The sequence below is a fragment of the Lygodium microphyllum genome, chromosome 8, assembly GCF_053477565.2.
Source record: "Lygodium microphyllum isolate KBCC chromosome 8, Lygodium_microphyllum_v1.1.10, whole genome shotgun sequence".
NCBI lineage: Eukaryota > Viridiplantae > Streptophyta > Polypodiopsida > Schizaeales > Lygodiaceae > Lygodium > Lygodium microphyllum.
In genome coordinates, this window is record NC_141142.1 from 72,529,381 (window position 1) to 72,556,179 (window position 26,799).

Sequence of the window (26,799 nt, forward strand, 5' to 3'; positions counted from 1 at the left end):
GGTAGATGGAAGATCTGCATGAGCGATACAAGAATTCTTGTATAATAACAATCGATTAATAAGAACCTATTCGGCCAATCCAAACGGGTTGCGCCATAGCAATCTTTGTTGTAAAAAAAAAATTCGCTCTAACTGCTCAAACTGGATTCAAGTGGAAGAATTTTACCATTGATAATGGTTATTTACTCTACAAGGGTAGGGTATGTGTCCCGAAAGATATAGAAATAAGGCGCCAGATACTCTTTGAGTGTCATGATACCCCTAGTGCGGGACATCCAGGAGTTAATAAGACTTATAATCTTATTAAAAGGCAGTTCTATTGGCCTGGAATGAATAAGGATGTCCTTGACTATGTGGTCAAATGTAATAAATGCCAGGTTAATAAAGCTGAAAATTAAAAATGGGAGGACTTCTCCATCCATTAGAAATTCCTTCGGGAAAATGGGAGAGTATTCTCTCACTCAGGGGAGTGGACGACTACACAAATAGAGAAGGAGTTGAAGAGTCAGGTGGCGGATCAAATCTCCCAATGGGAGATGAAGGATTAGCACTGTTTGCACAACAGTGGCTTGGGTGCACGATGGACATTAACTAGTGGGCTGGTGCCGAGGTCCCACACTTGAGCATTATCTTTCGAGCCCCTCCACAGTGGAGAGCTCCGAGGGACATGATCAAGGGGCCCCTGGCACAGGCGGCCCGTTTCTACCAGTGTACCGAGTCACGACTCTCAGCATGGCTGATAGATGCATTGATAGTACCACCTGGAGCTAGCATCCTGGAATGTGAATAGCCTCCACTACAGTGGGGAACGTGGTTTCAAGAAGTTGATTGTTCGGCAGGCGCTACAACTTGCCTTGGTCGGACGGATCGACATCTTACTTCTACAGGAGCACAAGCTCACCCCCACCCAGGCCCAATGGGTAGGGAAGGTCCTTCTGAGAGCTCGCACACTTACTAGGAGCACGCCATAGGTGCCCACGGCAGGAGTGGAGACGTTTGCACCTCTACTGGCCCGAGTCTCACCGCATGTGTACGAGACTACGGGACGATAGTGGCAGGGAGGGTTCTATGGGTAAGATTGGATATTGGGGACTCGTGCTTGGCGTCCTCAATGTCTATGCCCCTACGGAGGTTAGGGCACGCAGTAGGTTCTGGGTAGAGATCGCGGATGGACTCCCAGAGGTGGACTCCTGGATCGTTAGAGGAGACTTCAACAATCTGGAGGCTTTGGAGGACCAGCAAGGCAGAGGCAGAAACTACTAGGGCATGGCTACCAACAAATGATGTTAAAACACCAGAATTGGCTAGATTGCTCGTAGAGAACATATACCGATTGTATGGCCTTCCGGCAAATATAGTTTCTGATCGGGATAGAAAATTTGATAGCCATTTTTGGCGTGCGGTATTTAGGAAATTGGATACTAAACTTAGCATGAGTACGGCGGATCACCCGCAAACAGATGGGCAAACTGAAAGGGTTAACCAAATTCTTGAAGATATGCTTAGGGCATATGTAAGTAAAAGGCAAACTAATTGGGAAGAGTATTTGCCGATAGCAGAGTTTGCATATAACAGTGCCAAGCACTCTTCCACTGGATATAGTCCATTTATGTTAATGTATGGGTTTCAGCCCAGAGCTCCTTTTGCAGTAGGACTGCATAAGGAAAAGGTTCAGGCAGCTAAAGACTTTTTGGAGGATATGAATAGTATGTTAAAATTTGCTCAAGAAAATATTAAAAAAGCTCAAAATCGAGCTAGAGCATATGCAGATCCTCACCGAAGAGACATCTCCTTTAAAGAAGGAGAATTGGTCTATCTTAAGGTGCCTGAACAAACCAAAACTATGAAAAAGGGACATTGTCCAAAGCTTTCACCAAGGTATTGTGGTCCTTTCATAATACTTAAAAGGGTGGGAGAATTGGCTTACAAGCTCCAACTACCTGTTGGTAGTAAAATACATCCAGTTTTTCATGTAAGCAAATTAAGGAAGAAGCTGGGTGATTTGGATAATCTAATCTTAAATGATGATATTGAGGAGTTATTCTATGACCAATCTAATCCACATGAACCAGAAAAAATATTAAATGTTCGTAATAGGCGAACGAGGAATACTATTTATCAAGAATGTTTGGTTAAGTGGAAAGATTGTTCAGAAGAAAGCTCAACATGGGAGCGAGTAAGTACTTTAAAGAAAAGGTTTCCCGATTTACAGTTAGACCTTCCAAGTATCGTTTTCGAGGACGAAACCGATTCTTAAGGGGAAAGAAATGTGACATTAATGTGACATTAAAAGTGATATTTAATGTCACATAAGGTCATAAATATGGAATGTGACATTAAAAGTGACATTTAATGTCACATTAAGGTAAATCTAGGGGAACATGCACGAGAATGACCGTCCGGGCTCTTGGGCGCCCGAACGGGATTAAGGGGAGCCTAGAGAGTAAGGGAGTCCAGGAATAGTAGGACTTCAGGAAGTTGACGGCTGGCAAAGGAATCCGGGTAGAGGGCCAGCACATATCTAGGCGTGGTTGGGAGGAGAAGGATACTCGTGCTTTTCATCGTGTTGGGGGTTCTGACTCTCCGTCATCTATCATGGCCTCATGCCACAGGGGGTCCTAGAGAGCCCCCTGTGGCTCAGAATGTGCAATGTAAACAACTGTAAACAACAATGTATATGAAGTTTGAGGGGTGAGTTGAGCAGTCCTTCTGGGGTCCACGAGAGTGTAATATGGTGGAAGGATCCCCGAATCTAGCAAGGTTTGGTGGTACCAGTGAGATAACAAGTCTCGTGAAGGAGGTGTGGGAGCTGAAGTATTTGCTAAAAGGTCAGGAGCGGGTAGTAGACCCGGTTTAGCAGGCACGATCTCAAATGACGTGAGCGAAGGTTAGGACGAAAAGTCTAGTGTAGAGGACTGTATTATGTCCCTCTTATCAAAGATGACATCCCTCCTAACAATCACCTTGTTCGAGATTGAACAAACAATAGATTTTCGCTTCGGAAGAATAGCCCACAAAGATTAAGAGATTAGCTCGAGGAGTGAGCTTTGCTATCTTGTCATCAGGAGTGTGTCTCGTCAGGAGTGTGTGTATCACTATGACTATCGAAAACTTTGAAGTGAGAAGTAACAGGTCGAGAGCCAAAAAATGCCTCATGTAGAGTCTTTTTAGGGACTATTGCAGTCGGGCATCGTTTGAGGATGTACACTACAGCGTTAATAGCCTCGACCCAAAGGTGCTTAGGAAGCTCTGCTGTGAACAGCATAGAGCCTGCCATATTCAGGACAGTCCAGTTCCTACGCTCCATGACTCCATTTGTGTGGGCGAGTTAGTAGAGGTGAGCTAGTGTGCAACACCTTACTCCTATAGAAACTTAGAGAACTCGTGGAGGTAAACTCACCACCAAAATCACTCTTGATAGTACCCACACGATGACCAGTCTGGTTATGGACAAGTAGCACCCAAGTATTGAAATAAGTGAAAGCATTGGATTTGTACTTGAGGAAGTACACCTACATGTATCTGGAGAAATCATCCACTATAAAAAAGAAGTGTAATGCACCATTTAAGGCAACAGTGGATGTGGGACCACAAAGATCTATATGAATGAGCCTAAGGGGTTCCGTAGCACGAGTGATAAGAGTGTTGAGGAAAGGATGTACTATGCTATTTACCTAGCTGACATGCCTTGCAGACCTCTTGAGATAGTTTTAGGCATGGAATGCCCTCAATCATCCCTTAATGTGACAAGGCATAAAGAGGGTCGTAGTAGTCAAGTTGTCCTAAATGAAAGTGCCAAAGATGCTTAGAGTCCATGGGCACTTGTGTGGTGGCCAAAGCTTGGAAGTGATGAAACTCCAAATCATTGGCAGTCAGCTTGGTAAGAAAGTGTAGTATGTGATAAAGGCCATTAGGTTGTGCCTTGCCGCGAGCAATCACCAAACTAGTCTGAGAGTTTAGGACCTCAACTGTGGTCGTAGTGAAGAAATTTGTCGCTCCAACTGGCAAAGCTATTGAATGGACAACAAGTTCACCCCAAGCTGGGGGACATCATAGATACTATCTAGCAAAGCAAGATCTGGATCCAGGTCAATGGGAAAACTGACATGACCTTGAGCTTGAATCTTAATTGAAGAGTTGTTTCGTATGTGGACACTCTTGGTGTAGGGGCTTAACAAAAATGGCAAAAGAGATATGGGATGAACTTCAAACTACATTTGGGGGAGATCTTAATAATTCGAAGTTACTTTTGAGGATGCAATTATTTAGTATAGGCTACAATTCTTCAGAGACTCTAGAGCAACATCTTGACCATTTAAGTCTCCTTCACCAACAATCGACTGTGTTGAATGGTCATTTGGGTCAAAAAAGTCTGTTTCATCTTGGTGAAATGCAGAACCTCGAAACAAGCGAAACATTTCTTTTCGTTTCACGAAATGAAAAAAAAAGATTTTTCTTCATTTAAAAGAACATGGGGGCTATTTTTCTTTTATAATTAGCATTTTTCCCACCATCCTTGCGTTCCAATTACCTCCTCCATCTTTTCATACTTTGTTTTGTTTACCAAAACAAGGTTGAGAAATGAAAAAGTTTTCGAAAGAGTTTCTTTTTTGAAAAGAATTTGTGGGCTGTTCTTCTATAACAACTCACATTTTTTCTATGTCCTCCTCCTTGCACATCCCTTCTTCTTCTTCTTCTTCTTCTTCTTCTTCTTCTTCTTCTTTGTCCTCCTCCTCCTCCTCCTCCATCTCTTCCTACTCCACCTCATCTATTCCTCCTCTTTGTCCTCCACCTCTTTTACACACTCCTCCACCTTTCCCTCTACCTTGGGCATCTCACCTCAAGCGAAAATGTCTCCTCACAAGGTTTTCACTCACGACCATCCGTTTCTACTTTCACTTTACATTATGTATTATATGTATGTATGTTGTAGCCTATACATTTTGATTTGTGAGTCATGAATGCTAATTTCTAAATCAGTAGGTGAAATTGACGTTTTGGTTTTAGGCTTTTGACCTCAATTCTAGGATCTAGGTGGAACGAATATTTTCATTTTATGGATATATTTTCTTCCCCTAATAATCCTATATATGGATCTATTTTTCTTCCTGGTTTGGATGATGCCGATAAGAAAGCTGTCCTTCTCAACAGCTTGATGAAAGAAGCAAAATTTAGTGAAACTGTGACAGCCCTTAAAGTGGCTCGAGAGATGAAGTATGAAGAGATGGTTGCCATCCCTTTGGATGATGAGGGCACAAGAAAGATGCAGTATTAAACCCACAACCTTCTATACCTAAAATCAACCGTCTGAGTGCCGATATTTCACGTGTATTGCCGAAAGTAATAGGATGATTTTTTTTTCAAGTATTGCTAGCCTGGCAGTAGTACCTTATGTTTGGTCAAATACTTGGCTGAACCTGACTGGCTACCTATGTGAATGTATTGCATAGTAAGCAGTTAAGATGACCCTGGACTGTGCCTGCAGTGGCTCAAAGTTTACTCTTTATAGGATAGTGTGTGGAATGTGTTGGTGTTGCTAAGGTTCAACCTTTTAATAAAGCCAAAGTGATGTATCTGTGTTCCATTCTAAAGGAGGTAAGGGGATGTATGTATATAGAGGATGTAGAATTCTAAAGTTACATCTGCTTTAATGGATAATGTGGAAGCTAGGGCAAACATAAGAACTAATTCTGTGGAAGCAAGATCTAATATCTTAATAAAGCTTTTTATGCTCAGAGGAAAGCTTGGAGAAAGATGCTATTCAGAAAGCTTTAATGATGGTTATTCGGCAAGATACGAAAGGTAAATATATCTTAGTACAAAAATGACTAGAGGAGACAGTTGCAAGCTTTTTTTTGGTAATTAAGGTTCATGTTCATTGCATGTCACACCTGGTGACACTAACAATCATGCGTTGTTCACAGAGTCATTGACAAATTTGTTTAAGCACTTTCAAGGCTCTGATGAAACAGTTCGGCAAAGAGTACTTACCTTCTTGAAGGAGAAGGTACAGGCTTTCTATGATGGGTTATTGAGATGTGGTCATCTTATTTTCTGTCCTCTAATATGTGATTGATGGGCAGGTCTTTCCTTTGAAGCAAGAGCTTCTGCAAGGCACTAAAACAACAAACAAAGATCAATCTCAATCGCAAGGGGAGATGGAAAGATTTGTAGTTGATTCTTTAAAAAAGGTGCATAGCATATGGAGGCTGATCTGCTCAGATGTGGGGCTTTGGATGCAAGCATTTTGCATTTCACACTTTAAACAGACTGATATAGATTGTGGTTTCTTTACAGGTTCTTCCTGGTCTTACAGGAGCAGAGTTCAGAGTCTTCATGGACTTTATAAAAAGTCTGAGTCTTTATGGCGAGAATGCTACAGTTGAACAAGTTCAGGAACTTTTGGGGATTGTAGAAGGCCAAGCTGGTTTAGATCTTCAGCTTACCGTAAGGGTGGATATGTTTGATGACGTGCTTGTGTGTATGATGGACTTTCGAAAATCTTCTTCAATTCACCTATTTATTTTTTCAGGCATTTGATCCAGATCATATTGACAGGATCTTGTCATGCTTTGATATTGCTCTGCCAATATACATGGTATGTACGCACAGTCTATGTTTAACTTTTTAATTAGTGCCCTTTCAGTTTTATGTACATCATAGAGTGAACACTCTTACTTGTTTATCTGCAGAAAGGTGCACCAATTGCTAAACTTTTGAACTACATAAACCAGCAGATTTTTCCTGTGTTTGAAAAGGTGAGCTTGATAGGCCACTGGTCCGGGATGTGCTACATTGATTGGTAATTAGGTATCTGATGTAGCGTGATATTCTTGATAAGTAAGAGAGGACAGACATGCTGAAGCATATGTAGTTGTTTTTTAAACCCCCTCTTCTAAAAACAGAAGTACCCATGATACATAGAATGTATATTGAATGCTATACTCTATGGTAGAAATGACAAATTCTTTGTGCATTTTGCTTTCTGCATAACTTTATTCTCAATAATGGCTTACAAATCTCCTGAAGACTGAAAACTGTGTCAGTAGTGGAAGGATTGTGTTACCAATTTGAGACTTTTTTAAGACCTCAGCTTTCTGAGCATCGGTTGTCTAAGATGAAAGATCTGATGAATCACTGTCTCGTTGTCCTTGTTGATTACAAAAAGAAATCTGTGTGACTTCCCAGTCATACTGAGCCTTGTATGTTATTTCAATGTGTTTGCAGGTAGCAGTTTTCTATGAAGTAGGACTAGATAGTGCAGTCGTACTGAGCTCTTGTGTGATCAATGTTTTCAGCTACCCGAGGATTCAAAGCTGCATCTACTGAAAAATCTGTCAGAAATTTCTTGGTGTGTAACTGCTCAGGATGGGAGGCAGCTTCTTCCCTCGATTTTCAAGCTGCTGAAGGTGAACAGTGCTGCTGTTTTTTCCGCAATTGGTTGCTGCTTTCTTAAGGCTTGGGTTTGTGGAGCAACACTGTGATTTGGCTGTGCTTTCTTATACTGTTTCTTTGTGCATTTTTGTACTGCACATAATTGTTTCTGATAACAGCACTGCTTTGATTACTTGATTGACAGAAAGATTGGATCTCAGTATGAGAGATGGCTTTGAAAATTTAGGGCCAAATAAGCCCAACAATCTATCAAAATAGTTATAGTGATCTCTGTAGGACAATACACAGGAGCTGCTCATCTTTTTACCAAAAGTTCTTCTAATAGCAACTAGTCCTTGAATACATTACTAAAGATTTAGTAAGTTCTTTAGACAAAACTTATGTTTCAATAAGCTTTGCAACTTCTGTTACCACTGTTTTGTTGTCTGTTAATAGTCTAGACCTTGTCTTGTAGAAGTGGAAAATGCCCTGAAACGTTGCCCAAAGGTCTGTTAAGGGTCTTGGAAGCCTTGAAATGCATTTTCCTGGGGAACGCATTTCCCTTTACCTGAAGTGGTGCCACGCAGAGTAATTTTAGTAGGGACTTAGAAGGCCATGTGGCCATTTTTAAGGAAAAAGGCACAGTTTGAGGTAATCCTAGACCAATGAAATGTGTCCTCCCTTCTAGGAAACGTGGAAATTTGTTCCCCCTTGACCTTGGATCTCAAATATTTTTCTTGGCATTTTATCCAGATTGTTAAAATTACCTCAGAAATCTATTCAATGGATTTTGCAAGTAGGGTCTTGAAGCATATGACAGGGCTACTGTCTTAGAAGTGACCATCTCAAGCTAATCACATCTCATCATGCACACTTATCTTCTATTAAAATTACCTCAGGAATCTATTCAATGGATTTTGCAAGTAGGGTCTTGAAGCATATGATATGGCTACTGTCTTAGAAGTGACCATCTCAGGCTACTCACATCTCATCATGCACACTATCTTCCATCCATCATTAGTGTGCTCACTCTTAGAAGCTCGATTTGGCATGCCAGATCTGGAGCAAAATTTGGAACACCATCTCTGAAAGATATCCAGGAAGGTACATTCTCCACTCCCAAAGAACATAGGCTGCCTTTGTAGTTATACATGAATCCATCGCAAAGGGCTCCAAGAGACACACGTGATCCAAGAAGTCATGGAAGTGATCTGTTAAGGTTAAAAAGGTGCATTCTACATTTGACCTTAATTAGATAATTTAAGGAGCCCCAAAAACTCAAACTTTAATGCTAAAAGTTTTTTTGTGTCCCATAACCAAAAATGTGCATTACACATTAAACCTTAATCACCTCATTTAATTGGCCTCAAAACTCAAACTTTAGTGCACAAAGTGTTTTTGTGTCCCATAAGCAATCCCCCACGCTTTGGTTGGTTCCTCATCTATAAATAGTTGTTGCGCATCATAGTCACTTGCATCGTGTTCCATCTTCCCCCACTGAGTCTACCTCATCACGTGGCTGCCAGCTTTATTGCCTGCTGCTGCGACCCCAGTCCAGCTCCTGCCATGGTGATCTACAGCTGCTGCTGAGCCGTTCTGGAGGCTTACAGGCTGTGTTTCATTACAGCTGTTGGCAACTGCTTCTTCAGACTTCTACTGCTCCACAACCTTCCAAGCTGCTGCATCTCTTGTTTTCAGTCCTGGTCTGCGCGCTGGTCACCATCTCTTGCTTGAAGGACAGATTCCTCAACTGCCCCAGCACCTAACAGGCTGTTTCTAGTTGCCATGTTCATCCTTATTGTGGACAGCTGATCAAGACTGACCAGTTGTCCTGCTGCTGCACAGCTCTTGGAGACTACACACTGTTTGTTGCGAGTAAAGGCCCTTTCGCTACTCCTGAGCATATATTTACTTGCACATGTGAACACACTGTTGCGGGTATAAGTGTACTGTACCCTAAGTACAAATATATTATTTTATTCTTTGTGTGTACCACACTGGTACACACCCATCTTGAGTCTCCACTCTCTCTGCACACTCTCTACTATTGAATACACCTCCTTTGCTGTGCACTCTACCTGGTTACTTCTGCTCGCCCTTCAAACTGGTATCAGAGCTGTGGTAAGAGTGTGCTCGCTTCCCGAGGGCTGTACAGGTCAGTCTCTGCATTCCCGCATGAGGAGGCAGGCAAGCTGTCACTTCTGTGTGCAGAGGACAGGCAGGCGAGACTAGTCGGTGGTCAGTTTGACCAACGGTAGCAGGCGTAGGTCACGAGCAGCCAGCGGTGTCACTTCGGACATTCTCGTCACTCTTGATTGCAAGCAGCAATTAGTGTCACATTCCATTGCAGGCGGCGACCAGCAGCAGCCAGCATGACCAGATGGCGACCATCATGCTGGTCATGATGGCACATTTTCGGCATTTTTCGTATTTTTTAAAATTATTTCTGCAAGCAGGTCCCTTGCTCACTGACGGGGGTCCGCATGCGTAAGCATAGGGCTCAGATTTGTGAAGATTTGTACCAAGAAAATTGGGGCTTTTCCCAGATTTGATGTTGTTTATGTGGAATAGTGACAGCTGACCCAGAAATTGCAGACATTGTGCTCATTAGCCTTGGAAATTTTGGGGCTTTTTATATATGAGTGAAGTTTTGCTCAATTGAGCCAATTTCACTGAAATTTGTGCACATTTGGATCCCGAAATTCAGGGTTTTGCAGAATTTGTGAAATTTCTGCGACATTTGCCCGTATTTCACACTCGGGATGATGTATTAATGCAATTGGGGCAGATGTATTGCAAAAATTTTGGGGCTTTTTGCATTAGTGATGCATTTTGAACCGATTTGTGCTTTGATAGTAAAATTACAGCAGATTCATTGCTGAGTGGGAGAAATTTGGACTTGGGATGTATTAAATGTTGTAATGGGCAGTTCTCTTGGTATATGTATTGCTGAATGCTCATTATGCAGTGAAACAATGGTACATACAACACTTGGGTTATTGCATTTGGGCATTATGGTGATGTATTATTGAAGTGGGAGCTGTCTTTTATGCATATGTATCAGATTTGGTTCATGTACATGCTATAATCAGCCCTTGGGACTGAAATTGCAAAAAAATATCTGCTTCTTGGGCACTTTTGGAAGTGCAAGTTTGCGTACTTGCTGTTATATTCAGCAACCCTGCTATTGGCTGAAAGTATTCAGTATGTTATTGCAGTTTTTATTGTTGTAAATGGCTGGTAGTGCATCTGTATTTGACACAAAGAATCTTTTTGAGATTCACAAATTTGATGGCAATGGCTTTGATCTTTGGAAAGATCATATGTAGGGGATATTTTTTTTGAAGGATTGTGATGATGCTTTGGCAAAACGTAAGCCGATTGATAAGCCTATTGGTTTGTTAGATGAGGATTGGGCTAAAATGAATAATAAAGCCATTACTTACATCAAAATGGTAGTCATAGATGATATCTTGTTTGATATCAAGGGACTCACCATTGCTCATGCAGTTTGGGGGAAACTCAATGCGACGTATGAGAATACGACTCTTGTCAATCAAGTCCATCTCATGTGAAAGTTGATTAACTTGAAGCTTGATGAGTCTAAGCCCACCTCAGAACATTTAAATGCTTTCACTGGTATTTTGAGTCAGTTACTAGATGCACGCTTGCCGGATTTTGATCCTAAGCTGAAGGTAATATTCTTGCTCGTGACTTTGCCAGATTCATGGGAAGCATTGGTTGTGTCATTGAGCAACAATCCCAACTTGACATTTGATGGTGTGTGTGTTTCTATTCTCAATGAGCAGATTAGACGCAAGGCAAGTGGAGAAAACAGTGGATTAGCCTACAATGTAAGAGGACGAATTGAAAAGAGGTCAAATGCTGCAAATAAGAATAAAAAGTGCACCAAAAGCAAGGAAAAACAGCAAGATGTCACTTCCCATCAGTGTGGACGCAAAGGGCATAAAAAGCCCGATTGCAAGTACTATAAAAAGGAGCAAGAAGGCAAGAAGCAGGCTAATGCAAAAAGCAAAAAGAATGAGAAGGATGGCTTCTCTATCCCTAGAGAAACAGAGAAGGAAAATGTAGTATCTAATGTTATTATTGAGGAGATAGAAGAAGATAAATATGCTGATTTGTTGGTTGTATCTTTAGATCCACATGCTATGGCAATGGAAGACATGCATATCACTAAAAGGGATGTGATAGATACCTTGTTGTTTGCTCATGATGGTTTGTCACAATCGTGGATTGTTGATAACGGTGCTTCCTTTCATCATGTAACTCCATCTCTGTAATGTTTTTCTTCTTGTGCAACAGGTAACCTTGGAAAAGTTTACCTAGGGAATAACCATGCATGTGATATTGAAGGAATGAGCACCATACACGTGGCTCTTGAAAAAGGTTAGGAATTGATTCTTCATGATGCTAGGTATATACCTGGCATTAAGAAGAGCTTGGTTTCTGTTGGGTAGTTAGATAGCAAGGGTTACTTCACTACATTTGGTGGTGGAATGTGGAAGATATAGAAAGGATCCATGCGAGTCACTAGAGGCAGTAAAAAGGGAACTTTGTATTATCTTCACTGCAAAAGGCACTTGTTGGAAAGTTTATTGTGATAGGAGAACCAAACTTGACATGAAATCCCACAGAGGCATCTTCATGGGTTATGGAGATGAAGGTGAAATGGGCTATAGAGTTTGGGTTCCAAGCATGAAAAAGGTACTACGCAGCCGAGATGTGGCATTTAATGAGTCAAAGCTAATGAAAAATGCCACATCTAGTGATTTAGACAAAAAGAAAGTAAAATTTCAGTATGATCAGCCACTTGGATTGCCATCAGCCACTAAAAATTCAGCCTTTTTTGATGCTGCTTTTGATAATCAGCGTATCATTATTGAGCTAGATGACAGTGGGCAGCAAAGGGATGCTAAAACTCAGCTTGGGCAACAAAATCAACATGCTGAAAATGCATTACGGCAGCCTGAAAATGTGTTACAGCAACCTGAAAATGCAGTTCAACAGCCAAATAATGAGGTCATTGACATTCCTTTGGCTGTGGATTCATTGCCTGATAGCACAAATCATTGGGTGAGAAGGTCTATACATGTCAGGAGACCTATACAGAGGTTTGATCCCTCTTTGGACTGCATTTTACTCGCAAATGAGGGTGAGCTAAAGAAAAAGTGGGAGCTAGCTATGCAAGAAGAAATTGAATCTTTGTATCAGAATGATGATTGGGATTTGCTTCCATTGCCCAAAGATAGAAAAGCTATTCTCAAGTGTGTGGATAGCAAATCCAAATACAAAGCCAGGTTTGTCACTAAGGATTATATATAGAAAGATGGGATTGACGTTTAGAAGGTCTTTTCACCTGTTGTCAAAATGACTACTCTTTGGGTATTGTTTACTATCGTAGCATCTATGGATCTTGAACTTGATTAGATGGATGTTAGAACTGCATTCTTGCATGGTGATTTAAAAGAAGAGCTGTACGTGAAACAGTTAGAGGGCTTTATTATCCCAGAAAAGGAGCACTTGATGTGTAGGCTTAAGGGAAGCTTGTATGGTTTAAAATGAGCTCCTAGACAGTGGTATAAAAAATTTAATGCATTCATACTCTCACATGGGTTTAAAAGAAGCAATGTAGATCATTGCTTATATATAAAGAAGGCTGATGATGGAAGCCTTATAATGCTTGTGCTTTATGTGGATGATATGCTTAGTGCTAGTAAGCATAAAAGCCAAGTTAATGCACTAAAAAGACAGCTGAATTCAGCCTTTTCCATGAAGGACTTGGGTGCAGTTGAGCACATTTGGGCATGCGTGTTCCAAGAGATAGAGAGCAACAACTCTTATTTTTCTCACAAGAAAAGCACATTAACAAAGTACTTCATTGTTTTTCTATGGCAGATGCTAAGCCACTTGGTGTTCCTTTACCACCATATCTTAAGCCTAGCAAAGTAGATTGCCCAAAAGATGATGAGGTAGCCAGCTCTATGAAGGGTGTTTCCTTATACTTCAGCTTGTGGGTCACTTATATATGCTATGGTTGCCACTAGACCTGACATTGCTCATGTAGTGGGAGTTTTGAGTAGGTTTATGTCAAATCCTGGCAAAGCACATTGGGAGGCAGTGAAATACATCTTTTGGTACCTTAAGGGTACACAAAGAAAATGTATTTGCTATGGAAAGGGTATGTTAGATCTGCAGAGATATTGTGATGTAGACATGGTAGGTGACTTGGATACTCGCAAGTCTACTAGCGGGTATATATTTACCTTATTTGATGGGACCATATCTTGGTGCTCTAGATTACAAAAAATAGTAGCACTTTCTATCATTGAGGTTGAATATATTTCAGCCATTGAAGCTTCGAAAGAAGTTGTTTGGTTTGGTTGTTTGGTCAAGGATTTTGGGCTGCCCACCAAAACACCTGTACTTGGTTATGATAGCGAGAGTGTTGTATGCTTGGCCAAGAATGCCATGTTTCATGCATGTACCAAACATATTGATGTGTGGTATCACTTTATTAGATAAGTTCTGGATGATGTTTCGTGTATGTATCAAACATATTGATGTGTAATATCACTTTATCAGATAGGTTTTGGATGATGGTCTAGTCATAGTGACTAAGATAAAAGCTCAAGATACCCTTGCAGATGTTCTCACTAAGAGTCTTGCAAAGACTCAACATGAGCATTGTATTCGACTAGTGGGAGTTGGATAAAGGTTCGCTTAGGGCCTTTAAGTGGTAGGTTGTTGGGTGTAAAGGCCCTTTCACTACTTCCATGTATATATTTACTTGCACATGTGGACACACCCTTGCGGGTGTAAGTGTACGGTACCCTAAGTATATTTACTTGCACATGTGAACACACCCTTGCGGGTCTAAGTGTACCGTATCCTAAGTATATTTACTTGCACATGTGAACACGCCCTTGTGGGTGTAAGTGTACTGTACAAATACATTCTTTTATTCTTTGTGTGTACCACACTGGTACACACCCATCTTGAGTCTCCACTCTCTCTGCATACTCTCTACTGCTGAATACACCTCCTTTGACACGCACACTACCTGGGTACCTCCACTCGCCCTTCATTGTTGTGTCACTCTTCTATGGGCTGTGTTTTTGCTGCTTGCTCGCTTCTCCATCATCCTTGACCTCCAACTGGTGGTTTTTGCACTCTGGATACATCTTTGTCTGATGACATATTGTAACGCCTCCCATGGCTCGCTCCATGAGAATCATCAATTGTTGGACAGCTTTGCCTTTGAGGAGTGTGTATATGCATTCATTTACATTCAATATTCGTTCAGTTTTATTAGACTCTCTTCTACTCTATAATCTATTTTGCATTTTTGCGTTTTGTATGATTTATTGTGTTTTAGTTATGTCCATACATTTTGTGTTTTCTCAGTGCAAACCCTACCATATCTTCACATGGTATTAGAGCCGGCACTTAATTGACGAGTAGCTTGTGGCTATCACAAAGGCTTGGTTTATGCAAGATACACAAGCAACACATAACTAGCTCACAATGGTTGAGACACCTTACTATTGGGAAGCTATGGTGTCTTCTCAGGTTTCTCCTTTACTACGACCAATAGGAGACAGTCAATGAGGATGACCCTTTTACTTCATCACTAAGATTGTTGTGAGTGGCTGTGTATATGATTTTTGCTTTTCCCCATGGGCTCAATTCATCCCTTTGTTTGATGTCTTGGTCTCTTGTGGCCCTTTGGGCTCCCATGGAAGACAACCATCGCCTTTGTAGTCTTGGTAGGCTCTTGGGAAGCTGACATGCACCAATTGACTGATGTCTTGGTTGCCTTGGAATGGGAATATGCTTAGCAGTCCCTCTTGGTTCCAATTTTGGGCTTTAGAGGGGCCGTTAAGCTAGAAAAGATACATTACACATTATATCTTAATTAGTGCATTTAACCAGCCTCAAAGCTCAAACTTCAATGGTATTGTTTGTGTGTCTCATAGCTAAAGAAAGGTGCATTACACATCAAACCTCAATTAGATCATTTAATTGGCCCCGAAACTCAAACTTTAATGCTAAAAGTGTTTTTGTGTCCCATGAGCAATCTCTGACAGTTTGGGTGGTTCGTGTGCATAGTCACTTGCATTCTATTCTATCTTGCTCCATTGAGTCTACCTAATTGTGGCTGCTAGTTCCATTGCCTCCTGTCGCATTCTCTTTCTAGCTCTTGCCATGGTGATCTATAGTTGTAGGCAAGCCGTTCTGGAGGCTGCTACAGGCTGCACTTAATCCTAGCTGTTGGTGACTTCTTTTTCGAGTGCTCCATGACTTTCTAGGCTGCTACCATTCGTGTTTTCAAACCTCTTCTGCTTGACAGACATATTTTTCGACTGCCCCAACATGTGATAGGCTGTTCCCAATTGCTGCAATATGCATCCTTATTATGAACAGCTGCATTTTCAGGCCTCATTAGTTGCCATGCTGCTGCACAGCTCCTGGAGATTACACATTGATCTGACACTTTTTTATAGGTTGTGTTTTTGCTGCCTACCCACTTCTTCATCACGTCTCAGCTCCGATTGGTGGTTCGTGCACTCATGATCCGTCTCTGAGGGATGACACACTTTGACACCTCCCTTAATCTGCTTCCATGAGAGTCATCAACTGTTGGATAGGTTTGCCTTTGAGCATTGTGGACATACATTCATTTACATTCAACATTCACTTAGTTTTATTAGATTCCCTTCTACTCATTTTGTGTTTTTGTATTCTTGTCTGAGTTATTGTATTTTAGTTGTGTTTGTACATTTTGTGGTTTCTCCTAGTGTTGTGATGCCTATGGTTATTTTTACCATTCCACATGTCCCTTGGAATCTATGGCCTATTCATATATTACCTGTCAGGTATTATATTTTAAACAAGAATATGTTGGCAACATTGGTGCTTTGAAATGAAGCAATATTTTGATTGATGAGAATAGGAGAATTTCAAGATTGTTGTGATCTATAACTATCTCTTCTCCTTTGCCCCGACATCCCACATACACTACCTCAAGTTTAGACATGGTATGATTTTAGTTAGGATTGCCATGCAACCCACTTATCTTTTGGGCTCTTTATGTAGCGATTATCTAGTTCTTGCACAAGTACATAGCCTAGTGATTCTTCAAAGTTTTGTGTTTGGATAGTCAGTTTCAGTTTTCTTGTAGTTTTCAAAGTTCAAAAACTATGCTATAGTCTTTATAGTCAAAAGTTAGGGTTTTCCAAGAAGACCTTGTATCCTCCTAGTTTGTTGGAGCAAAGTTTTGTTTTTGTCAAAAAAGAGGAAAAAGAAAAGTGAAAGTTGTTAAAGGAAAATTAAAGAAGAAAAGAAGTGAAAGCAGAAATGCTTCATAGTTTACTTGAAATATAGATGATGCAGTGTGTTTTGCCATAAGAGACATTATTATTCTTATTTGTTGCTACCTATGCTATCGTGGGGGCGTATATTTTTAATGCTTAGCTTTGGCATTATTAAGTTGTACACATGTGAGGTACACGTGAAATGTAAGTTAAGTGACAGTGAGACTTAAGTAACCTTGATGATCAGGGGGTGATATTGGCAAAAGTTGTAATAAGTAATGCATGATAGGTACTAGGTGGTATCCAATGTTAAAACTTGGCTTAGAATATTTAATTAGCCGTTAATGACAGTGGTGATACTAGGGAATTGGTATTAATTAATTAATTAATTAATTAATGCGAGTTCCTGGCTAGTGAGTAGTTAGGATCACTTGGGTGTTAAATTGGCCAAGCGAATTTAATTGTTGTCTAGTCAAATAATTATTTTTGAGCCATAAATAATTATTATATTAACTTTTATATTTTATATTTAAAAATTAATTTAATAAAGTTAGATGATGCTTGAAATCATTTTGGAAGGTTGCCACTCAGCAACTTGCTCATTCAAGTGGAAAAAACGTTTTTGAGGTTGGAAGAAAGAGAGAGGGTTAATTCCAACCTTGTGTAAGTGGAGAGAGAAAGAGAGAAAAAAGGTTGTAGGAGATCCACTGAGAGCTGGTAACATGCTCAGAAGTGCCAAGCAACACCATATTCGAGGTGTTCTATTAGTGGAGATAGGTTTCGTGGTGGTTTTGATAGGGTAGCGATTGATTTTTTTTCATTTTCTTACAATGGAAGTGTGAATTTTTTCTCCTCTCACAATTTTATCTCATCCTTAGCAATTTCTAGCAAAATCAGTTGTTGGAGGTGGAGATTTTGACTAATCTTTGTTGTAGATTGTAATTTGTAGTAGAAATTAACCTTGAGAAGCGTGCTAAAAAATTGAAGGCCTAGAGACTTGAATTTCGATAAAACAATTTCAAGAGATTCAAGTTGCCATTCAACTAGAAAACATTTGGGGCTGAATTTGTCATCAAGGGAGTACAATTGAAGGCCAATTTTCAAGCAAACCAAGGGGCAAATTGGTTTTGAAGCTTGTTAGTCATTTATGATAGCGAGAGACAATCGGAGAGTGAAGGAGATTCTCGTTGTATTCCATCCAATTGCAATTTAAGATAAAGAAATATTGCAACGGGCTTCACTGTTGGGATCAACATGCTGTCCATTGTTCAAGATTAAGTGGTAACGTTGACATTTTCAATTTATGTGAAATTTATGTTTGCTATAGTCGTTGATTAAGCAAGTCATTTCTATCCTTTTTGAGAAGGAAGGCTGGTTGCATATGCCCTTGATAATGGCTATTGAATAAGAATTGCAGTGACTTATGAGGAGATTGTAAAGTTGAGATAAAACCATTTGTGCTAGATTGTTCTTTCATTGTAGAGGACACATAATATACGCTAAAGATTGGCACCTCTTACGGTATTCCTTTGAAATTATTTAAAGCTTGCATGGATCATAAGTGACTTGTGGTCTTGCTGTCACAAATCTACATTGTCTTAATACTAGTGATTCCCATGTGCCTTGCACTTAAAATCAACTTGGACTTATTTGTGAAATGCTTTCATTAGTTGCTCTCACCAACCTAGACCAAATGCATGGCAAATTTATCCATTCACTCTAACAAGTGTAATGCTCATGAATACATACTGTTCTTGGTTCAATTGATTTGCTTACACACTATAAACAACGTATAATACATGCAAATCTCAAGTCCAAACTGATCTAGTTTATTGTACAACGCCTCGATCCTCTTCATGCATCAATCCTAGTGCTTTATCTCTATTTATGTTTGAAACTAAAGGGCAATTGCTTTGATCCTTGCTATATTTGTTCCATTAGGTCCATAGTAGCAAAGAAACCAAAGGGCAATTGCTTTGATCCTTGCTATATTTGTTCCATTAAGTCAATAGTAGTAGAGATACACATTTCTTTCAATTTGAAACTTACGAAACGTTTTTGAGAGTAAAAAACATGGGGTTTTTTGACAAAAAGTGTTGGACAATGTTAAATGTGATAATGATGATGAGTAATGATTTGTGAGGGCTCAACTTATTGGATGAGAGACTTACTTTTTTGGGATTTTATTTAGTTATTGGACTTTGTCAATCTAGTATCTGTTTTTGTCTTAAGAGTTGATTATTATACGACTTTAGTCTCATTTATGAGTTTCTAATGGTATATTATGATTCATTCTCGATTTTGACAATTTGTTAGTTTGTTTTGAAATGAAAATCATGATGTTGTAACTTGACTCAGTCCATATTGTAGATAGACTATTTACATGTTTATTTCAATTTTCTTTGTGTGATATATATGAATCATAATGTTTGAGCTCTAAACCAGAGTGTAGCTTGTCCAAAGACTAACTTTGATATAAGTGACAAGTCAATAATGGATCATGGATATGAAACGTATTATAATTTATTCTCAATTGACTCTCATGTATTATCACTCAAGCTCAATTGGCCTTTCTTTGTTTAAGAGAGAGTTCCATAGAGGTATAGAATCTCTTTCCTTAGTCAAAACTATATAAAATCCCTATATAAACAAACTCGTGTTTCTTATTTGATCCCCTCTTGAAAGAAACTTACAAAACACATTTCCAATGTCTCGTTTCTAAACGTTTCTAACGTTTCTGACTACTATGATTAGGTCCTAGCTTGCATTTCTATAAATTTTTGTGCATTTTCCAGGATAAAAGAGCTATAATCTTACTTTTGTATGATCTAAGCTGTATTTTTTAGTGATTTCTTGTGACCAGATTTTCATTTTGTGCGTGCACGAAATGTTCCGTATAGTACAGCTCAAGGTAAGTGCGAAATGTTTCATCCTTGAAATGTTGCATTTTGCCTTGAAACATTTTACCTTTAGACAAGCCCGAAGTGAAACACCAAGTGAAATGGTTGAACAAGATATATGAGATAGTTTTCTTTATAAACAATGAGTTGCAACTTACACATCCATACAATGCAAATCCTTTCATGTCAATAAATGATGTCTATCATATATGTAGTGTTTAAAAACTCTCAAAAAAGCAAGAAAAAATAATTATTTTCCGCGTAAAAATTGTGTTTGAATTAGTTGTTTCACTCAAGGTGTTGCGCGTTTCAATACCATTGAAAGGTGTTTCGCAGTTACCATGGTACCGTTCCATATAGGACTTGTGCGCTTGTGTTATCGACCGCTTTAACTAACCACTGCATTGTGTTTTAAAAAGTAGCCGTTGCTTTGACCATTTATTCAGCCGATGTTTCTCTTCCTTCTATCCACTCTTACTTTTCCAAACTTCATCTTTGAAGTTCCACTTCTGATTCATGTTTCTAGTTTTCTCTAGTATTGTTGCCCTTATAAAAGGATAGCCCTCCCTCTTATCTCATCATCACAAATCAGCCTTTTATATTTTTTAATCTCCCTCTCTTTCAAGCCTTAGCCACCTTCTATTCCAGCTTCATCTACACTTTAATCTACTCTCCCTCTCCCTCTCCCTCTCCCTCATCCTCTCCCATTTTAGTCTACTTTCTCTCTCTCTCTCTCTCTCTCTCTCTCTCTCTCTCTATTCTTTCCTTTCTGACTTTAATCTACACCTTCTCTTCCTTTCTTCTCCCTGTGCTTCCTTCCTCTTTGGTCTCACTTTCATCCATACTCCCTTTTCCTTCTTTCCATTGTCTATTTTTAAGTTGCATATTTTATATGTGTAAGTTGATTATATATACATTATATATATATATATATATATATATATATATATATATATATATATATATATATATATATATATATAGAATGTATATATATATATATGTATTGTTTACACACACACACACACACACACACACACACACATCCACCCCTATATACATATACATATACATATACATATACATATATATATACATATACATATACGTATACGTATACATATACATATACATATACTATATATATGTGTATGTGCGTGTATGTATGTATGTATGTGTGTGTGTGTCTATACATACATACATTTTATATACATTTTTAAATGAACGTATGAAACAATGTATTATTTTCTTAAATTTTTTGTATATGTTCCGTACTATAAACATATCATATGAAACCACCTTGCGTTTGATGCAATTGATCCATAAGTGCACATTGAGCTTGCCACTCTAAATGTTAGTCTTCACTCAATTTTAAAGTGATTGTAAGTACACATGAATACTTTATCTTGTAAAACCCTAAAAATGATAGTCAACATTTAAGTCGAATTTCACGAAGCATTTGCCTTGTTAATTGTCTTGTATAGTCTTCATGTAGCCCATGTTGTTTCTTTCATAAACAAAGGGAGATATTGTGATGGAATTGTGAAAAATTCACTTTCTTTGCAATAAAGTTGTATGGAAGTGCATAAGGCTTGAGATCTTGAACTAAAAGAGAGGATGTCACATTGTTGTGTTGTAATAACTTGTTTTGATTTTAATGATTTTGAGATGAAGACAGCAACATAACTTGCTATTAATGGAGTTATAGAGCTATCCAATGGATTCCCCATGCTGAGTGGAGAGGATTGGTTGATTTTCTCACTCTATACATGCTATTGACTCATGTTCCATGGTTGAAACTTGTAAATTTTTGCAACAAATAAGAATAAAATGCCTCACTCCAAATTTATGTTTCTAAAATGAGATAGAAAGAGTCCCTAAAGAGCCATGATCAACTTTCTGAATGAGTAACTAGATGCTCATTAAGCAGGATTTGAATTTGATTAAGGGCTAATGAATCAATAGCTAATCAAACAGAAGTGAGATTGGATGAGACGTAAGTATTATGTCTATTTTAAAGCTTAAGTGAGTTGCTTACTAGGTGAAACTTTCAAATGATCATTCATTTTAAGGTGCAAGCCGTCAAGGTAACCAAAGTTTCATATTGTACCTTGTTTCTTTTGCCTTGTCCTTGTACCCCATAACCTGTATGCTTGCATTGCATGTCTCGGTGCCAGATCCTTCACTATGGGTGCAATGGTACCATGCTAAAAACTAGAGTACTAAAATCAGATTTTATGTTAATTAAATCATTAAGTTTATTTCTCATTTTGGTGATAGTAAGATAATTTGCAAGCCAAATGAACAACAAAGCTTGATTGCATTACCCTCCCCCGTGGTGATCCCACCAAGGCGGAGGGCCAACAAAATGTTTGAGGGGGCAAGAACTTAGACTTGGATAAATGAACCGTTTGAAGATAGGTATGTTTGAGGGGGCAAGAACTTAGACTTCGATAAATGAACCGTTTGAAGATAGGTGTCAACCAAGTGATGCACCCAACAAGTCTTGAACCCACCTCATGATTATGAGTTGGAGGCTTAAGAGCTAGGCCGTCATTTTGTGACATAGCTTGACATTCATCATCTGCCTCATGCAGATTTTGCCAGCTGTAGAACTCGGAGCTCATTTGGGAATGCCTATGACTTCATTTGGATGTTGTTGGACGAGATGGAATTGGTTGTACATTATGCATCCCTCTTCTTAGTGGCTTTTTCTTGAGGAATTGATAAAAAATTTGCTTGGGTCCCATATAGGCTTTGGGACTCTTGAGTCTATTACAAAGCATTACTTTTTTTCTTAGCCCAAGTCCTATGCTTGAGGACCTTATTGGTGTGTTAGAGTTCTGTATTATATGGAATCCTGCAAATTTGAGGACTTTGAAGCACTTGCAGACTAGAGCAGTGACACAGCAATATGCACTTAGGGTACGGTCATAAATGCCTTCTAAAAATTATGCACAGACCATACCCGATTAGTTTACATGTTCCTTTTCAACATTTTTGAATTATCATAACTGTTACATTTTCCTTTTCAATATATTTTAATGTATTGGAAGTGTATCCTGGTTACATGTTCCATTTCAATATATTTTAATGTATCATAACTGTTACATTTCCCTTGCCAACATATTTTATGTATTACAACTGTATCATTGGTTGACACATCTAAACAGATTTCATGGCTTGCAGAGATACATGCCTATACGGCGAACAAATGAAGAGCTGCACTTGTTGTTTATTGAATGCCTGCTCTATACATTCCATCAATTTGCTCATAAGGTCAGCATTTCGTTTTAGTTTGAAATGCCAAACTTCACGCTTAAAATAATGTAGGAGTCTCACTTGATTTTGTTTTGGGGTGGTGGTTCTCATCCATGGGGAATTGGGGGTTGCAGGTACCAAATGCAACTAATAGTTTATGCGGATATAAGATAGTAACTGGCCAACCTTCTGATCGATTAGGGGAGGATTTTTCTGAAAATTTCAAAGATTGGACAGAAAGGTATCCATTAAGTCTTGCACTCTTGGGATGATGATGTGTGATTGTGTGGTTCCTGGAAAAAACTTGTCAAGTCTCCACCAGAGAAATCTTGTCAATGGGCAGAAAATATGGTCCGCTTCTTAGAAGTTGCTTCAATGTCAAGTTCTACACATTTGGAGCTTACTAACGCTTGTTATGATTACTGTAAAATCGTGAACTAGGCTGAAGGTTGTTGAAGAAATTGTGAAAGCTGCAAGCAAGAAGTTAGCACAGAGTCTTGGGGAATTGGGCAAGGAAAGAGCTGCAGCCAAGGACCAACCTGCAAAAGCTGCAGTTGTATGTTCTGTGATTTTTCTGTTCTTGACTTGGCAGGTGAAAGATTATTATTGTGCAAGAAATGTTTATGCCATGTTGGTGCAGGTATCGAAACAACAGGATACATTTGCGAAACAACGTGCCTGCACTAACATTTTGACACTCCTAAAGGTTTTTTTTCTTTCTTTTTGTTTGGATTGTATATACAATTTCAAATTAAATACACTGAGGAAAGTGTGATTCACCTAAATTCCATGTGGTGCAGCCATTACATCAAAAGGCCCCTTCTTTCATCAGTGACAAGAACATAACGCTGTCATGGAAAGCTTCTGCAGTGGCCGCTCCTGCAAATATTGGGTAAGTTATAGTTTTTGTGTGTATGATTTTCCATTAATGTTTAATCTGAATTCTCACCTTTCAAATGTATGGCAATGCAGAACAAAACGGGCTGCTTCAGCTATCAATGGGACAAGATCAGAAGATTCCAAAACAAAGAAGGGTCGACCAGATAGCGCACGAAGTCTCACAATACGTGGAGGTGGTCGGGGATGGCGGAGAGGTCGGGGTAGGGGTGGTTTTGGAGGTGTCCGAGGCGGGCGGAGAGGCTTTTGGTAATATTCATTACCAACTCTGTACAATATTCTTAGTGAAAGAAGAGCAGAGAAGATCAAGATTAAGCACAGCACTTATCATGTAGACTGGGAATTTTATCTGGATACCCTTCAAATATGTCCTGGTATTCTTATATTGGGGTGATGTCCTATAGCTTCTTGAAATCACTGGACAATCACCCTCTCAGGTTACTATAGCTCTGTTCTGTAAACTAGACCTCTTGCAATAATCGGCAAGGGATACATTTGTACCATGGAAATCATTCAATAAGCATACAGATAAAGCGTATACATATATCAGATGGTTACAGATGGTGTGAATCGAGTGCAGGATATCATTATTTGACAGTGTGCTCCAAATTACAAGGGCCACTGTTTTTCATTTTGCTGACTGTTCATGCTACTATCCAGCTCTCGTGAAGATTTCTACAAAGCAGCCTTAAAGCCTCATTTGGAGCATACAGGTGAGAATCTCTATGCAGGTGAGAATCTCTATGCCCTGGAGGGCCTAATGGAAGCACCGAGTACATGGTCATGGGTGGATTCAACATTGCTACACAGCTTATGGAAGTGTGTTTAATGAGCACATTTTGTTGTTTATGAACCTATTCATGTTTGAAATGTGGATGCAAAAACTCCTGGACCAGTTGGTCATAGCAACCAATTTCCAATGGGTTTACATGGTTAGCTAGCTGGCTATTATGATAATCAAACTTGTATGTAAGAAATCAAATATAATCTTAATTGCTAACTTGCTTGATGTGTGTTGAGTTCCATGAAAACTCCATTGAACACTGACCTAGTCGTTGTAGCACCTCACTCTAAAAACAGTACCAAGTAGTTCGAATGCAGAACGTTGTATGTGGGTGCCATACAGAATAGAAATGGACAACTCTCTGAATAGATATTTCAAATGCCTCTTTCCAAATGTAAAGGTAGCACTTTCAGTGTTGGCAATGGCTGTTTAGTGGTTTGCCTGGTATTTGCGATGCAAAAGGGCTGAAGTGAACTGAAGATTGGATTGCGTATTGGATGGCGATAATGCATGCTGTTTCCAAGTACAAGAGTTGAGCAAGAAAGAGAAGGGAAGTGGAGTTGGTTGTGTGGCAAATGGAGGTGGAGTTGGAATTTAAGAGAAGCACATTCAAAGGATTTTCACCACGATTGAAGTATGAGTGTGCACAAATCACTTACAATTGCAAAAGTGTGTTAATCCACAAACTTTTGCAAACGCAATTATGTATTGAGGTGGACCTTGTGAGATGTTTCCGATGTAATCACTTAAGTCTTTATGATGTGTCTTGATGAAGCCTAGACTGTCATAGGGGTAACGCTTAAAACCTAGAACGATACCATTTGCATTGAATATTCACTGTCATGGAGTGATATAAGGACATCATTTACATTTATTGAAGCCAAGATAGATCTATTGGAGCTTTTGATTATTAGAGGAGCCAATCAAAGTATAAGCCAAATAAACACATAGTAGGATGTGTGATTGTAATGAGTTGTTTCCTACATTACTCAAGCATTGCATTGCCTTGGGATTGGTCCAACATGAGGTTCAGTGACACACCAACCATAAGCACTATGAGGTGCTAGGGGTAACGCTTAAAAACTAGAACGATACCATTTGGATTGAATATTCACTGTCATGGAGTGATAGAAGGACATCATTCACATATATTGAAGCCAAGATAGATCTATTGGAGCTTTTGATTATTAGAGGAGCCAATCAAAGTATAAGCCAAATAAACACATAGTAGGATGTGTGATTGTAATGAGTTGTTTCCTACATTACTCGAGTATTGCATTGCCTTGGGATTGGTCCAACATGAGGTTCGGTGACACACCAACCATAAGCACTATGAGGTGCTACCTTTCCAATTTTCTACACATACATTTGCGATTCTTCTATTCGTGTGCATTTATCATTTGTGGTTTTCCCCCTTGCTATTATATCGGCAACACTTAGGCTATCTAATGCATATAAATTGTCATTACAATAGATCCAACCATTTGGGCTACCTTTGGTGTGGACTATGTGAGACTAACTATTTGTAATGTATTGAGCATGGTGATATCCACTTGTACCACCTAAATTGTTGTCATACTTTTGGTGCTACCTTGCATCTTGCTCATGGTATTTCCATTGTAGGCTAAATTGCCATTGGAGCATTCACATCCTCAATTCATTACAATGATGCTCTCATTTGAAGATGGACAACCATTACTATTACTTATGTTTTGAGTGTTGCATCATTCAACTCATGCAGTTTGTAAGGCTATCTAAGTAGTTGTAGGGGCACATGAATCCATAACAATAACCAAGATTTTGGGAATGATGACATGGGTTGACATGTCTATGTTTACTTTGTTACCACCTCATGGTCTATCATAGAGAGTTTGCCAAATGCAATGCTAATTGATCATAAGTATGAGACGTTCTAATTGACCATAAGTAAGTACGTGGGCATGTGCTACAATTTGTATTGACTAATGGTAATGGCCTTCTCATTATTTGATCCACATGATGCTAGCTCTTAGGAGCCAATCTTCCACACCTCTAGCATAGATAGTGATAGTTTATGCTATGATGAGGTTATCCAACTCTGGAAAACTTTGATTTCATTAATTGGGATGTTGGTATTTAGAGCTCAAGCCTTATTGGTTCATGGGGTACTTAATCTATCCTAAGGTTGAGGTATGTGTATTGGTTGTTAAATACACTTGTTGTGCCATGCCCAAGATTTGACCCCCTATTTTGGCCACTGCATGAAACT

At 39.2% G+C, this 26,799-nt stretch overlaps 1 protein-coding gene across 2 annotated transcripts in view; it reads left to right on the forward strand.

Moving 5' to 3' along the window:
• LOC148032446 (apoptosis inhibitor 5-like protein API5) overlaps positions 1-24,755 on the forward strand; it is a 66,600-nt gene extending 41,845 nt beyond the window's left edge. The window contains exons 4-17 of one of the 2 annotated variants that reach the window (XM_087683119.1): positions 5,737-5,802; positions 5,925-6,007; positions 6,084-6,191; positions 6,298-6,447; positions 6,533-6,598; positions 6,693-6,758; positions 7,299-7,409; positions 19,573-19,620; positions 22,799-22,888; positions 23,005-23,111; positions 23,312-23,426; positions 23,511-23,576; positions 23,671-23,762; positions 23,843-24,755. In XM_087683119.1, the coding sequence (XP_087539245.1) occupies positions 5,737-5,802; positions 5,925-6,007; positions 6,084-6,191; positions 6,298-6,447; positions 6,533-6,598; positions 6,693-6,758; positions 7,299-7,409; positions 19,573-19,620; positions 22,799-22,888; positions 23,005-23,111; positions 23,312-23,426; positions 23,511-23,576; positions 23,671-23,762; positions 23,843-24,020 (1,346 nt within the window). In that variant the 3' untranslated portion in view covers positions 24,021-24,755. The remainder of the gene's footprint in view (positions 1-5,736; positions 5,803-5,924; positions 6,008-6,083; positions 6,192-6,297; positions 6,448-6,532; positions 6,599-6,692; positions 6,759-7,298; positions 7,410-19,572; positions 19,621-22,798; positions 22,889-23,004; positions 23,112-23,311; positions 23,427-23,510; positions 23,577-23,670; positions 23,763-23,842) is intronic. The other variant, XM_087683120.1, reaches the window with a different exon arrangement.
• The last annotated feature ends 2,044 nt before the right edge of the window (positions 24,756-26,799 follow it).